We start from the raw sequence: 15,569 nt of genomic DNA, 5'->3' as shown, positions 1-15,569 counted from the left end.
GTTTAAAGTTGAAAACGGGAGTATATATTGTTCAACAAAAATGGCCATCTACTCCCCCCTGCTCAAAAATAGGACAGATAATCCATCAGTCTCCCACATTAGATTTGTCTAATTTTATATATTTTAACTTATACATGTTGTATTTTAAATGTTATGTGTTATAGTATGTTTTTTAATTGTGATGCTTCTGACACGAATAAATAAATAAATAAATCCCACATTCAACCTCTGCAATCCAGACCACAGTGGGTGCCTTGGAGAAAAGTGCCACCAAAACAAAGAGCTCCAAGTGACAAGATACCAATCCACTACTACAAGGGAGAGCCAATGTAGGATTCCCTGGTGATGGGGAAGGAGGAATACAATTAGAAGAGAATAGGAGAGCCAGCAAGGCTGCATGTTATGTGAATTCCCCAGCAGAATATAACCTTTTGTCAACATAGCTGGCAAGAGAGTGCTGGGAGGTTAAAACATGTTTGTGAAGCACCACTCATTTTATGGCAGTAGAAAGCTAACAATATAGCCAGGATCTATAAGCAATCAATTTCATCTGCTGGCACAGAAAAATTGATTTCTCCTTCTGCTGTCATGTTATCTGAGATGGTCTACAACTATATGCTTGAATAATTACGAAACAGTTTATGTATTCATTTTATAGTTGGCTAAGTATACATGGTATCTCCACAATGCTTTAGTGTATAACTACATATATAAGAAACCAAATGATTTGCTTTTTTTCCTATGGGTTGAACACATGTAGGTTTCTCTTTATTGTTATACATATAGTATAGAAAATATTACAAACTCTGTGTTATAATAAGATGTTAAAACTTCCCTGTGTTTATATAAAGGGTTCTGAGAAACAGAACGTTGTGCAATGGCAAAGCAAAAAGGACAAAGCAAAGTATCTGATACTCAACACAACAGTCAAGAAGCCAGCCACACACATGCATTGTACCAGGATTGCTCATACTTGTTGCAGAAGAGGGAGTGCTGCAACTCAGCAACCAGTCTGCAGTGTTTAAAACAGTCATGTTGTCTCCTGAGAATTGGAATGGTATACAATGGTTCATTGTCTGAATATCTGTTTAGTGTACAGGAATATTTTTCAATAAGGAAAAAGAAAGAAAAACAATTCACCAGACTGTTTTAAGTACTATTGGGATAAATTAACAAATACAGTTTGGGTTTATGTGGTGCTTCACATCACACAGGTTAAATACCCTTATTTTCAGTAACATGTCTCTAGATACTATACCAGAAAAAGGTAGATTTCACTGGTAGGGAGCACCACAAATGAAAATGTAATATAAAACACATCCTTAGTCCAGTTGAAATATCAAAACAATGATGTATATTAATGCAATTGTAGCAAACCACTATTTCTTGCCACTTCAGTTCATCTTGATAATGAGCGCATCAAGTAGCTCATACCATACAGGCACAAATTATGATATCTATGAGATCTATTTTGGGGTTTTTTAAGTTATAAAACAGGCACACTATCATTGAATTAGAAGGCAAATGTTGTATTAATGTATGATATTAAAATATTATTTAACAAAATAATAAACTGCAATAACAAAATAGTTTCTTATTCCAGAAAGAAGTATGCCTGACCACTGTCAAAATGTGCTTCAATTATGTCTTGTGTACAGAAATCTCTTACATCCTGGTTCTCCTTCTCACTGATTCTTATATACATATGACAGGGAGATCCCATAGCTCAGTAGAAGAGCACATGCTTTGTACGCATAAGGTGTCGGAAAGACCCCCAGCTTAGAGGAACCTGACTGGTCACTGCCATTTAAAGTAGATGACTCTAGGCAAGAGGGATCTAAGATTTGACTCAACAAAAGGCAACTTCATATGTTCATAAAATATGCCTTCAGGATTCTGATACACTTGTGTCAAATGGATGAAGTGGATGCTACAGCTCAGTACCTGATACATTTTATTGTTCACTTTCATTTCCCCTTTAATAAAGGTAAATGGAAATAAACGCATAAAATGAATTGTTGAAGTATTGTTTAAGTATCTAGCTGAGCTGTACTTTGGTAAGCTGTGTTTTTACCTTCTGTGTTAAAATACTAGAGGCTGAAGCAAGTATGTAGACTTGCAGCCTAGGACAAGCCAACTAAAATTAAATAAATTCAAGAACAGTCCTGTTAAGCCAAACCTACATTTTTTTTAATCAAATATAGGCTGGTTGAAAAAGCCTCTACCTTATAATTGCCTCTATCAGAAACAAGGCACAGTAGCATAAAACTCTCCATGCCAGTTGAAATATCGCAGGGAAAGCTGCAGTCTGCATTACAACAACTGAGATGAGGCACCACAAAGAGGCTGTTGCAACAAGCAGTCTCCTAAGAGAAGTGTAGCATGTGAGCCAGGCTGTAGTTTGTAGCAGTAAGACCACAAAAAGTGCTGTGACACCTTAGAAACTCACTAGCTGACCATGGCATAAAAAAACATAATCCTGGAGTACAAAACAAACCCTGATTAAACATATTAAAACTATACAAATAATTTCCTTGCAGTACAAGAATCACCCATAATCCACACCTTAGAACTTCAATGAATTTGCTAATTAACTCAAATACAGCACCTTTAACTATAATTGTCCTTTGAATGTCAGCATTTGACCAAAAGCATCAGATACAGCTGTGTATAGGTAAATAGAATAGGGTCAGCAATTTTTAAATTTGTAGCTTGGATTGGACATTTGGCTGGATATTTGGTTACTAAGATGAAGGAAGAGCTGGTTTAAAGTAATGATCAAGTTGCAAAGCTAGAAAAACAATCAAGGAACTATGGGACTACTATGCAGACAAAATGGTGGCAGTTCCAGGTACTAATGCAGTCATAATGGAGATGGAATAGAAGCTGAGATGTGACCTGTAGGAGCAACAGAAGGATATACAGGAAAGAACAGGGTATTTATATAGGCTGTCATTTACAGAACTGTTGGTAAACAAGAACAGGCCCTTCCGTAGGTCTTACTACCATACATACAACTTATTACTTTACTTTATTCTCCAGGGTATATATATCTACCCCCATTTAATCTTCTTAATGAATGTGAACTATTGCCATCATAAACTAGTTAGTCTCTAAAGATGCCAGAGCACTTTTTGTTTTTAAAACTGAAAGAAGTAGGTCTTCACTCACCGCCTGTTCCATTTGTTGTAACAGATGTGCTGCTAAGATTAGATTTGTCCAGTTTAGAACTACCCGGTGTTTCACTGCTTCCCACAAGATTATGAGGGTTTGCTAGATCCTGCATTTCCATAGATCTATTAGAGAGAAAAAAGTAATACTATTACTGTGCTATTCGCATTATGGAAGTGTGCAGAGACCCTTTTGAACTAGCCATGGTACGTATATGTAACTGAAAATAAACACTTCTCCTGAGAACTATATGTAGAAAAACAACAAACTGTATTTTAAAATCAGTCATATATCCCTCTATATTCTTTTTGGAGTGAAACTGGTGGGAAACTGGTAGCCCAAGGAAGCGAAAGGAGAACAGGAGTATTCCATTCAAATCATGGTCTCTTGTCAGCATTGGCCACAATGGCCAGTCTGAAAGGTGTGTCCCAGGAACCCAGGAACCCAGGAACTTCAGAAGGTGTGCCAAGTCACACTTTCTGGATTATAAGCTCTAATTGTTAATACATGTAAGCTTTGGATCCCTGAAAAGCTGCAAGGAATGCTGAGGTGCACTTGTTGAATCATACCGTTTAAAAATGTGTACACTTGCTGTGTATGGATTTACCAGGTACTAAAATTAGTACTGAACTGTATATATTGAACAGCACCATCAGAAGCAGAAAGATAAGAAGCAGGTAGGTTTTACTGCTTCAGAAGCAGATAGTGACTTTTTTCAGCTGAAACTGATAGCTGCAGCCTTTCGTCTCCGAGATGGATCTAGCCACAGTCATCCATGCACTTGGTAACATTGTCTTTAGATTACTGCAATATTTTCTGTGCAGGGCTACTTTGAAGACAGCCCAGAAACTGTATTTAGTGCAGAACTCTGCAGCTTCCCTCCCTGTTTTGGGGAGGATGCCAAGTTCATGTTACTTGGAATCCACTTTGCCCAAATAGATAGGCAATGCTTTTTGTGGGAGTAGAGGGCTTGGGGGAAACTATTTGAATTATTTGAGGGGAGAAGGGGTGCTTAAGGGTGCATACTGCAGTAGCAACAGTTGTTCTTGGCTTTCTCTTTAGAAAATTGCCACTGGTGATGGTGGTGCCCAGAGCAGAGCTCTGGCTACCATTCAACCCCTCCCCCCATTACATCTTGATATTATGCTAATGGCATGAAATGATGGTAGCATCATTTCAAGATGCATTGGAAGGAAAATAGCAGCAGCAAAGGAAGGAAGCAAGGAAAATTACTGCTGCGGTCTTCACAATACAAACCTTCCTCTACTCAGAACAATCTGAATAGTTTTCCCTTCCCTGGAAATTTTTGGAATGTCTCCCCCTACCTGTGAATGGGGTGGCAAACTAGGAAGACAAGTTTCGTGTCTGCCCTACTTTGTTTATAACAAAAAAAAAATTTCTATCAGCTGAGAGTCTATTAGAGAAACAGAACTGAAAATTGCTGATTTTTTTAATGTAATCTTACCTTTTTTTGGTATGTTAAATGCTAGGTATTTTATGTATTATTTTTATAAGATTGTGATTACCTTGGTTGTTGTATGCCTCTATGGATACACTGGGTTAAATCCAATGCTATGCAAGCGGACTTCTGCTCATGCAGTGAGACTTCCCCTTACTCTCTTCCCCCATGCAGTCTCCTGTGTGCTCCCCAAATCTCTACTCCAGAGTAGTTTGAGGGGCTGCAGGGGGCCGCAAGTGGAAATCTGTTCCTCCAGTGGTTTCCATTCTTCTATTCCTCCAGACGGCCAGATTGGATACAACCCACTGACTAGAAGAATAGATCCGTTTTCATAAAGAAATGAAGAAAGCAAGAAAATTATATTTTCTTCACCTGATTGTGTGGTATCCTAATGACAATTTTGGCAGGCAGTTATGCTTCATTTGGCATAACCTTTACACTTTTAAAAAACTTTAAATCATTTGGAACAGTGGAGTGGATACTGTATATATTACCTGGCAGGTAATACATACAGTTGTCACTTTAGCTGCTGTTGGTGCCAGTACAGCTAAATTGGACCACAGAATTCAGATTTAAATGTCAATAGGTATTTATATATCATTGCAGGAGGGGGTGAACAAAGGCCAGAGAGAAAGAATAAAGGTAATTACTGAAGTTAAGAATACAATCTTGTAAATGGGAAAATTCTCCTCTTCTGAAATATGAATGAAAACAAGGGGCAAAATATGTGTTGATGCAATGTCAATAGCTTGGTGAAAACTATAACAGGCATTAAGTATCAAAGCAACATAAGGATTTTCATACTGTTTCAGCAGCCAAAAGCTACTGTGTATATTTGAATCAGTAACTGAGAGGTGGGAGATAGGATAGTGAAAAAGGGAGAAGGAGAGCAATTACTAGAAAAAGTAAGAGGGAGGAGAGGCTCAAACTGCTGGCGGGCCACTTGGGGAAAGCGAGGATTTCCTAAAAGTTACAACTCTCTGAAACTATTTGCTGAGCACTCAGCAAATTAAAAAGAACTCAGGCACACTTTCGAATGCTGGAAAATTCTTGTAGGGATGGAATCATCCTGAGTGATGAGCCGCTATGGCACTATGTCAAAATTTAGTCATAACAAATAAAGGACCCAAATGGATAATCACATAAATGGGTAAAATGACACAAGAACAATAATTATTTTGTCAAGGGATAAGGCAATCCTGAAGGCACACTGAAGGTGGATTCTGAGAGCAAAACTAAACATTATGAGGAAAACACGAAATTCCCAATCACATGTTTTCATTGTATGGCAAATATGGGAGCTGGTGGACACATGCATGGGAGAATCAGTGGGTGGAAGGAAGCTACTTATCATTTCTTAACTTCCCAATTTTCCCCTGCAAGTCTCTCTGCATGATTATTTTTAAAAATATTTTTCCCATAGCCTAGCTCCAAAATGTAAAGTATTTATGAAAGAAAAACACCCATAGAGAGGGCATGTGAAAGTGGGAATGGTGGATGTGGCAGTCCTCTCTCCACCTGATTCTCCTCTACAAATGCTCTCTCCCTGCTTCATTCATGCTATCTTAGCAAACACATGTTTGGAAACAAAAGTCTGCCAAGATAACAGGTAGTCAACATTGAGGCGATGAAACGTTTTTCTTTTCTTTTTCTGGCCAGGGGTCACCTATACTAATTCCCTACTTTCCAACCTCCTATTCACATTCTTCTACATAACACTTCTTATTGCCAGCTAACGCCAAAACTCAAATTTCTTTCTTTCTCTTGCCAGAACCAAAATTATCATTTTTCTCTTGGCCTCTGCCCTACAAAGTAGTTGTGACCTGCATTCCTTCTAGACCTTCTTTTCACTGATGATTAATCAGCATTCATTAGCAAGTCAAGCCAACTTGTCAAGCCATTAAGAAGGATAGCGTGTGGCTGACAACGACATAGCTCCCAAGAACAGCACAGAATAGCACTTCAGCAAATGCCTAAAACATTTTTTTGTATTTTTTAGTGTTAGATCTGGAGATCAGTATTTTTCTATTATTATACACATCCGTATTGCCCACTTTTTTTGAAGGGAGGATGGGACAGGATTGCCAGGTATGCAAAAGCACTGGATATAAAGCTTTTTGCAGCTGCCTTGTAGTTATTCTCCAGATGTTTACTGGGCAATCACACATTTGGGGAATATGCATATACAAGCATCTTGGGTACTATCTGAGTTCTAAAAACCTTCCTGCATTCAAGCCTAAATGTGAATCGTCCCTAAATACATTGCAGTACGAAGAGTGCATGCCTTTTATTCAAATAGCCCCAAGTTCAATCCCTGGCATCTCCAGATAGGGCTAGAAATGGTTCCTGTCTGAAGCTCTGGAGAGTTGCTGCCAGTCAGTGCAGACAAACTGAGTTAGATGGACCAATGGTCTGGCTCTGTATAAGGCAGCTTCCTAGGTTCCTATAGAAGCAGAAGATAGCAAATGGTTTGATCTATGGAGTTATAGGGCCAGCAAGTGCAAGCACATTATTCAAGTTCCCTACAACTGGGCATCATGGCTGCAGCACTGATTACATGATGAGACAGGCTCTGATTTCTACCCCACTCCAAACCTCTTTTGGTGATTCATGTCAGCTGAATCCATTTCACAGCTGAGACTGAAATTAATCCAAAATTTACTTGGCCCAACTGCCTACTAAAAGAACCTTTACAACATCCATACTGAACATTAATCTAATCCATGTAATTCAGACTAAAGTGTGCCATAAATAAATACTTGGTACAAACAAGGTATATAACGCCAGATATATCTACAAGCAAATAATGTCTGTAAATGATACAACTAAACAGAGGGAGGCAAATGGAAGAGATCAGCAGAACAAATGAGTTTATAAATATGAGCATATACAGTGAGTAAATAAAAAGAATCAACCACCATTTTAGGATTAATAATCAATATGACCTTAGTGTAAAATCATTCCTCTGCATCAGAAGTGAGAAACTGTTAATCCCTGATCAGGGAACAAAGTCTATTCTCTGAACTCCACCTAAAAATGATAAAATTTCCTTAGGCCATTAGCACAAGACCAAATCCATGCAATAGCCTATTCCTAGTCATCCTGAATAATATGACCAAGAGATATGTGTAGTCCAGTGCAATGTCCCTTCAGCTTTGTGCAATGTGCAATATGCACATGAAAATAACATACCACACTAAAGACTAAACACAGCTCAATGCAGTTTTTCAGCCTTCTATAAAACTGAAGACAGAAACACTTTTGTAATATGTCAAGGTGGTATGATATAGATATTTGACTTGGATCAAAACTCATGCAAATGGACCTCTTGAAATTCTCTCAAATTGTCCTTCCCACTTCAGTGCCTTGTGCCACATCCCACACCTTCATTCTTTATACCAGCTACATACTTCTGATTTCGTAAATGAGTGATAAAACTATAGGCTTCATGAATTATCTGTTTCTACAGATTCTAGGAATAAGGCTCAAAGTCTGAATTTCATAAGACTATACTGTTAAAATAAATATTATGATACGGGTATTTTAAAATACAGGATTTCTTTAAACTTAAAAGGTGATTCCACAATTTCCCCCAAATAATCAATAAAGAGCCAAAAATGGATAGATTAAAACCCAGAAAAGCGGGACATTTTGTTTTTATTACCATCGGCTGGGTTTGCACAACACGACGACGCATAGTGGATGACAAGCCATGATGGGTTGTTGTGTCATGCGAATGTAGACAGATTCCTGCAGGGTGGCTTGTGCATGGGCAAGAAGCCATTCTAACAACCCATGGCTTGTTTTACGGGTTGTACCCACAATGGGTTGGTGTCTCATCTGAACCCAGCATGGTTAACCCATCCTGGGTTGCAGGCATTGATGAGCAAAATGGGGCTGAACATTATTTTTTTGGCCCCAGGAACATACGCAAATGTCTTGGGGAAGGGTGCTGTTGTTTGCAATTGCAGAGGGGTGCTATTGTGGTCGTCAAACTACATATTGGCTTTTCTTGTCTATTACCTTGTATGTTTCAGCTGTGGGAACAAAGCATACTAGGAAACAAAGCATACTAGGAAACATACAAGGTAATTTATTAATTGACAAGATGGGGCTGCATATGGACAGCCTTTGACTGTCTTTGACAGGGGCATGTGTCCCCCTGATGGAGGCAGTGGGGGGAGTGTTGGGGGCCAGAAGATATCAAGGCTGGGCGGCAGGCGCTGGCGGAGCGCTAGGGGCAGGCCATGCCAGGTAAGGGGAACAAGGGTAATATCTGTCCCCTGCTCCGGGCCTGTCCAGAGCCAAAGGATGGCTGGGGGAGGCGTGACCCCATCTTCTGGCCTTCGTTTGCTGCTCTGCAATGCCAGGTCTGTTACCCAGGAAACCTCCCTCATCCATGACATGATCCTGGATGAGGGTGCAGACCTGGCTTGTATTACGGAGACCTGGCTGGCCGAGGCTGCTGCTCCAACCCTTGCAGCCATGTGTCCAGCTGGATTTTCGTATGCACAGCAGCCGAGGGCTGGGGATCGGGGAGGGGGAGTGGCTGTTATCTACCGAGAGTCCTTGGTCTTCACCAGACCCCCTCTCCGGGAGACCAAGGTTGCTGAGTGCATGTACTGGAGGTTGGGCCCGAAGGGCAGTCTGGGGATTCTGCTCGTGTACCGTCCACCCCGCTGCACGACTGACTCCCTGGCTGAGGTGCTTGAGGTGGTCTCTGATGTGCGTGTGCAGTCCCCTAACTTACTGGTGTTGGGGGACTTCAATGTACATTCGGAGGCCATCCTCACAGGAGCACCTCGGGACTTCATGGAGACCATGGCCTCCTGGGAGCTGCACCATATTGTCACTGGGCCCACCCATGTAGCCAGTCATGCACTAGACCTTGTGTTTGTTTCTGGAGAAGTGGGAAGTGATCTGGAAGTCGGGGGTATATCCACCACCCCCTTGTCATGGTCAGATCACTATCTGGTGACGTTGGACTTCTCGGTTCCACAACCCCTCCGCAGGGGTGGAGGACCCATTAAAATGGTTCGTCCCAGGCGTCTTATGGATCCAAATGGATTACTGAACGCGCTTGGGGATTCTCTGGGGCATGCCAACGGCCACTCGGTCGAGACCCTGGTGGGTGGCTGGAATGCCGCAATCACTGGGGCATTAGATCAGGTGGCTCCGAAACGCTCTCTCCCCCTGAACAGGGCTCGGACTGCACCATGGTTCAATCCGCGGTTACGAGCTCTGAAACAGGAGGTGAGACGGCTAGAGCGCCGGTGGCAGATGTCTCGCTCCAAAGACGATCAGACATGGGCTAGAGCTGTATCTTCAGCCTATCACGTGGCGGTGAAGGCAGCAAAAAAGGAATATTATGCTGCCTCCATCGCGTCTGCAGAGTGCTGTCCCAGGAGGCTGTTCCAAGTGGTCCGGAGCCTGGTCGGTCCTGTGGCTCCAGAACCACTGGAGCATTCTAAGGCCTCCTGTGAGGCCTTGGCAAGGCACTTTGCAGATAAAATTGATCAGATTAGGTGTGTTACTCTGCACGCTGTGGATACAGTTAGTGAGCAAGAGGCGGCCTGTGGCAAACCGGTTTTGTGGGATTGGTTCCAGCTTCTTCCTCCTGATGAAGTGGACAAGGTGCTTTCATCGGTACGGCCGACCACCTGCTTACTTGATCCTTGCCCATCTTGGCTCATTATGAGCTGCAGAGAGAGACTGGGTGAGGGGATCAAGGCGGTGGTGAACGCCTCCCTTGAGGAGGGAGTGATGCCATCAGCCCTCAAGGAGGCAGTGATAAGACCGCTCTTAAAGAAGCCCTCCTTGGATCCTCAAGTTTTGAACAACTTTCGCCCAGTCTCAAATCTGCAATTTTTGGGCAAGGTGATTGAGCAGGTGGTGGCGGTACAGTTGAAGGAACACTTGGAAGAAACTGATTATCTAGACCCATTTCAGTCGGGCTTCAGGCCTGGGCATGGGACAGAAACGGCCTTGGTCACCTTGGTAGATGATATGAGGAGGGCTCTGGATAGGGGTGAATGCTTCTTCCTTGTTCTCCTCGACCTCTCAGTGGCTTTCGATACCGTTGACCACAGTATCCTCCTGGACCGCCTGGAGGGGTTGGGCATTGGGGACACCGTATTGCGGTGGTTCCGGTCCTTCCTCTCCGGCAGGTACCAGAGGGTAGCACTGGGAGAGGAGGTTTCGGACCCGTAGCCACTTACTTGTGGGGTGCCGCAGGGTTCCATCCTCTCCCCGATGCTATTTAACATCTATGTGAAGCCACTGGGGGCTATCATCAGGAGGTTTGGGGTGCAGTGTCATCAATATGCGGATGACACGCAGCTCTACCTCTCGTTTAAATCTTCACCAAGGTTGGCCGTAGAATCCCTGTCCAAATGTCTGGAGACGGTGAGTGGCTGGATGGGGAGGAATAAGCTGAAGCTGAACCCTGACAAGACCGAGGTACTTTTGGTGGGAGACAAGAGGAGGCTGGGAGATGTTGACCTGGTGTTGAATGGGGTACGGCTACCCTTGAAAGACCAGGTCTGCAGCCTGGGGGTCATTTTGGACTCCCAGCTGTCCATGGAGGCTCAGGTGTCAGCTGTGAGCCGGACAGCGCTGTATCAACTCCATCCGATACGGCAGCTGCGCCCCTTCCTTCCCGACCATCTGCTCCCATCAGTAGTACATGCCCTGGTCTCCTCTCGTTTAGACTACTGTAACGCGCTCTATGTGGGGTTACCCTTGAAGACGGTTCGGAAACTGCAGCTGGTACAGAACGCGGTGGCTCGCCTGATTAAAGGCAGCCGCCGGCGAGATCACATCACTCCAGTGCTGAAGGAGTTGCACTGGTTACCAGTTGTTTTCCGGGCCAAATTCAAGGTGTTGGTTTTGACCTTTAAAACCCTATATGGTTCTGGCCCAGCCTATCTTAAGGAGCGCCTCCAGCAGCACCAGACAGGCCGCTTAACAAGATCAGCCTCGGATGGCCTTCTCTCTGTCCCATCAGCCAGGACAGCTAGACTGGTGGGGAAGGGGGAGAGGGCCTTTTCTGTGGTGGCCCCTACTCTGTGGAACTTCCTCCCTAGGGAACTCCGTCATGCCCCCTCTTTAATGAGCTTCCGTCATGCATTAAAAACGTTGTTGTTCAGGCAGGCATTTGGGGTGGGTTAGGGTATTTTAGAAAATGTTTTTATTGTACATTTTATTGTTTTAAACTGTTTTATTGTATGTTGTACATCGCCCAGAGTGGCTGGGTGACCAGCCAGATGGGCGATTAATAAATTTAATAATAAAAATAAAAATAAATAAAATTGACAGCTGACAGGTCAAGGGGTAGGGGAGAGGACCAGATAGCCCCTTAGCAAACTTATCCTTAAGTTTTAAAGTGTGATTCACCCTTGGGAATCTCCCCTTTCATTCCACCCCTCCCTGAATCTCACCCAAATGGTTTTAAGGTTGATCTAGGACCCACCCCATTTTCAGAGCTCCTCTTTTACTGAAAATGGGAGCTCTGAAAATGGGGTGGACCCTAGATCACCCTTGAAATGACCTAGGGGAGACTCAGGGAGGGGTGGAATGGAAGGGGTAAATTTACTCCAAGGGTAAATGCCACACTTCAAACCTTGAGGATCAGGTTGCTAAGGTGCGATCTCATCCCCTTTCTTCAATTTGACAGCTGTCATTGTGTGGCAATTACCCACTGACCCCCCAGAATTGCAAAAAACCAACCAAAAATAAATAAATTACAAAGACATTTGCATATATTCCTGGGGCTGAAAACATAATAGTAGTAAAAAAATTGGCCCCATTTTGCACAAATGTTGGGGCACAGAAAATTAAAAAAAACACCTCCTAATGTGAGGCTGGGATCATAATCGGGGCAGAGAGAGGAACTTGGCGGTGGACAAGATGGGTGCCCAAGTCCCTTGGGATACGTGCCACAGCCAGCTGGAGAACTGAAGGGAAGAACAAGCCATGGTAAACCCGATTTTCTCTCGGGCTCACTGTGGGTTTTTCCAGCGAGAACCCACACTGCATAGCTTATTTCACAGGGTGGGTTGTCGTGCTGTGTGAACTCACACAGTATGTCGTAAAATTTAAATCTACAACTGTAGATTGTAAGCCTATGCCAAACAAGCCTGACAAAGTATAGTAAGCAAACAGGCAAAAGAATAAATGGCTCTGGCATTTAATCAGTAAAAATAAAACTCAGAATTCATACTTGTGGCTCACTGCCTTTTTCAGTGTTCTGAACGTGAAAGCATTCAGCTGAAAAACAAGTCTGTAGAGATTCCTAGACTGCTGTGTGCACTTTTCTAACATAACTACCAATATACCTTAATCATGACCTGCAACAACCTCGTAATTCCGGTTCTGGGCCTCTTCTGAACAACAGACAAGAAACCCCTAAGGACTAGGTTGAGACCACCATACTCATTTTCACTTCTAACTAAATCCAGATTTGAACTTTGAAAGCATGAGGTGGAGAACTGATTGTGTAAAGGCAAATCCATTTTATGCTTAAAAGGGTGGGTAAAGTTACTCTACTTTGGGAATTGACCTTATATTTGGTCACTTTCAAAGAAACTTGGCAACAATGCAGACACATAACATAATGAATGCAACAGTTAGATTGTAAAACTTAATTTGCTACAGCAAGCAGAATTTTGGGTGCATGCTAGGATGTTATGAGAGTCCTCTGGATTGTTCATATGAAATATCATAACATGGAGAATGTATGAGACTCATAAAGAATAATATCTATTGGAGAAAGAATGTATGAGTCAAAGAATAGGTGACTTTTGGGGGGTTGGGGTGGAATCTTGCAGGATAACCAGGTTGTGCAAACAGCCCATCTGCAATGCAACCACATAAAAGGCCCACGGGCAAATCCAAACGCATTAGGAGAAGTGCTTGAAGAATCTGCCAAGCAGCCAGATGCTGCTGATTGCAGAATTTCTTCCATAGCTGTCATCTGTATCCTCCAACTGCCATCCAAAATATGGACAATGAAAAATGGTGACCTAATAATGCAAGATGCACTGAGTATTACTTTAATCTGAATAATCATCTGTATTTGTGAACATTTTTAATGATGTGAAAAACAGAGAACAGAAAACTGCTGAAGTTAGTATTCTTAAAACTTTCTTCATATTTTAAAAAAATTAAAGCAAGCTTTTCTTTTTCTCCTGTTACCTGCTACATTCATGCATGCAAACAGAGCCCCCACTTCTTCCAGGCCTCTATAACCCCCTAAACTCAAAGGGGTTACTGCCTTCTCTGGCCCCTTACCTGCCTTCTTGACATCCTCCCTACTCAGATATTGCCTGTTGATTTGTAATACTGCCTGATATTTGTAATAGAAGTGTACAAGGTACACTGGTTCTACCGGCCTTCTGATGGCACAAAGTTACTGAGGATTGCTTAGACTGCCACACTTGGTGTGACTCTCCAACTCTGATCTATCCCTGCAATCACAGTCAGTGTTGGACAGGGAAATTATAGAATCATAGGGTTGGAAGGGGCATTATAACGTCATCTCATGTAGAGGCTGTGTTTGGGGTAAACTGGCAGTTTCATGAGAGGACTGCATATATGTGCAGTTTTCACCAGAAATGCAACAACCAAGCTCAACCAAGCTCTACTGGTACTGGATGAAGGGGATGGAGCAGCTATTTTCTACCATTCCCCCTTCTCCCTGCAGCCCCCATACCACTTTCCCCCTTCTGCCTGCAGTCCTCCAAACCTTGGAAGCAGTTTTCAAGAAGCACTGGTAATTATAGGAGGAAGGAGAAATCAATGAACATCGCCTCCTCTCCCTTCTGCCAACAAGAACACCCTGTGACTGGAATTCCATTTACAAGAACTCTAGATCCATGCCATTTTGTTTTCACTCAAATAAATCTGTGTGTTTAGGTGTTCTAAAGTTTATGGGTGCATATATCCATTGACACACTGTACTGTGCATAATTACACCTTTACCTTTTTTTTAATAAAATATTAGCAATTTTAAAGCAAAATAGGATTCAATATGGAGGCACTCTAGGAAGCTCAAAACATGATCAAAGAAAACAAACACACACTAATCCAAAAAATAAACTAAAAAACTGCCAAGAGCAGGAAACAGCAAGTAATTTTAGGCAAATACATGCAAGGGAAGAAGCCAGAAACCAGAAGACAAAAATCAGTTATCCTACAAGCCTGGAAGGCTTCCATTTCATTTTGCCTGAAATGACATCAGGGAAAGAGCCAAAAAATCTCCTGAGGCAGGGCAATCTAAATCCTGGACACTACAACAGAGAAGACCCTATCACATGTTCCCACCAAATGAACCTCAGATCTCAGCAGGATAAACAACAACGATGTCAGTGAATGGGCAGGCTCATATGACAGCAGGTGATCCTTCAGGCATCTTAGGTTCTAAGCCATTTAGGGCTTTAAAGGTAATAGCTAACAATTTGGTTGAGCTTGGAAATGAACCATAAGCCACTATAAATGGTATAACAGTAACAGCTCCAAACAACCTGCATTCTCAATCAGCTGAAGTTTTCAGACCCTCTTCAAGGGCAGCCCCATGTAAGTAAGTACTCCAACCGCAATGTAACTAAGACATGTTTGACCATGACCAAATCCACCTTCTCAAGGAATGGGTGCAGTTGGTGCCCCATGTTTAGCCAACAAAAGCACTCAAGGACAGTGCTGCTACCTCAGAAATCTAGGAGCAAAACTAGGTCGAGAAGCACTCCCAAAACGCAAATCTGATTCTTCCAGAGGATAGCAACTTTAGCCTAAACAGGTTGTGTCCCTATTGCCAGATAAGAGGTCCTGCTGACCAAGTTTCCATTTGTTCACCCACATCCAGCCCATTACTGATTCCAAACACCAGTAGTACTGAAAGCTGGTTAGAGGTCTAGCAGAACCAGCAGGGATAAAATATCTA

The 15,569-nt window shown here is 42.6% G+C and overlaps 1 protein-coding gene across 10 annotated transcripts in view; it reads right to left on the bottom strand.

Annotated features, from left to right (window-relative positions):
- The window catches only part of EYA4 (EYA transcriptional coactivator and phosphatase 4), a 169,105-nt gene that overhangs the window by 64,026 nt on the left and 89,510 nt on the right, over window positions 1–15,569 (bottom strand). For 6 of the 10 annotated variants that reach the window (XM_084827566.1, XM_084827568.1, XM_084827567.1 and 3 more), the window contains one exon: window positions 3,172–3,296. The exons of 2 other annotated variants lie outside the window; for them this stretch is intronic. In XM_084827566.1, the coding sequence (XP_084683692.1) occupies window positions 3,172–3,296 (125 nt within the window). Of the gene's footprint in view, window positions 1–973; window positions 1,147–3,171; window positions 3,297–15,569 lie in introns of those variants that run through there. 2 more of the 10 variants (XM_084827575.1, XM_084827572.1) reach the window with 2 other exon arrangements.

Source organism: Heloderma suspectum, chromosome 1, assembly GCF_057233095.1.
Source record: "Heloderma suspectum isolate Gila_16-S chromosome 1, 16-S_ref, whole genome shotgun sequence".
In the NCBI taxonomy this organism is placed as follows: domain Eukaryota; kingdom Metazoa; phylum Chordata; class Lepidosauria; order Squamata; family Helodermatidae; genus Heloderma; species Heloderma suspectum.
Note: the sequence above shows the minus strand (reverse complement) of the source record. Positions and strands in the feature narration are given on the sequence as shown.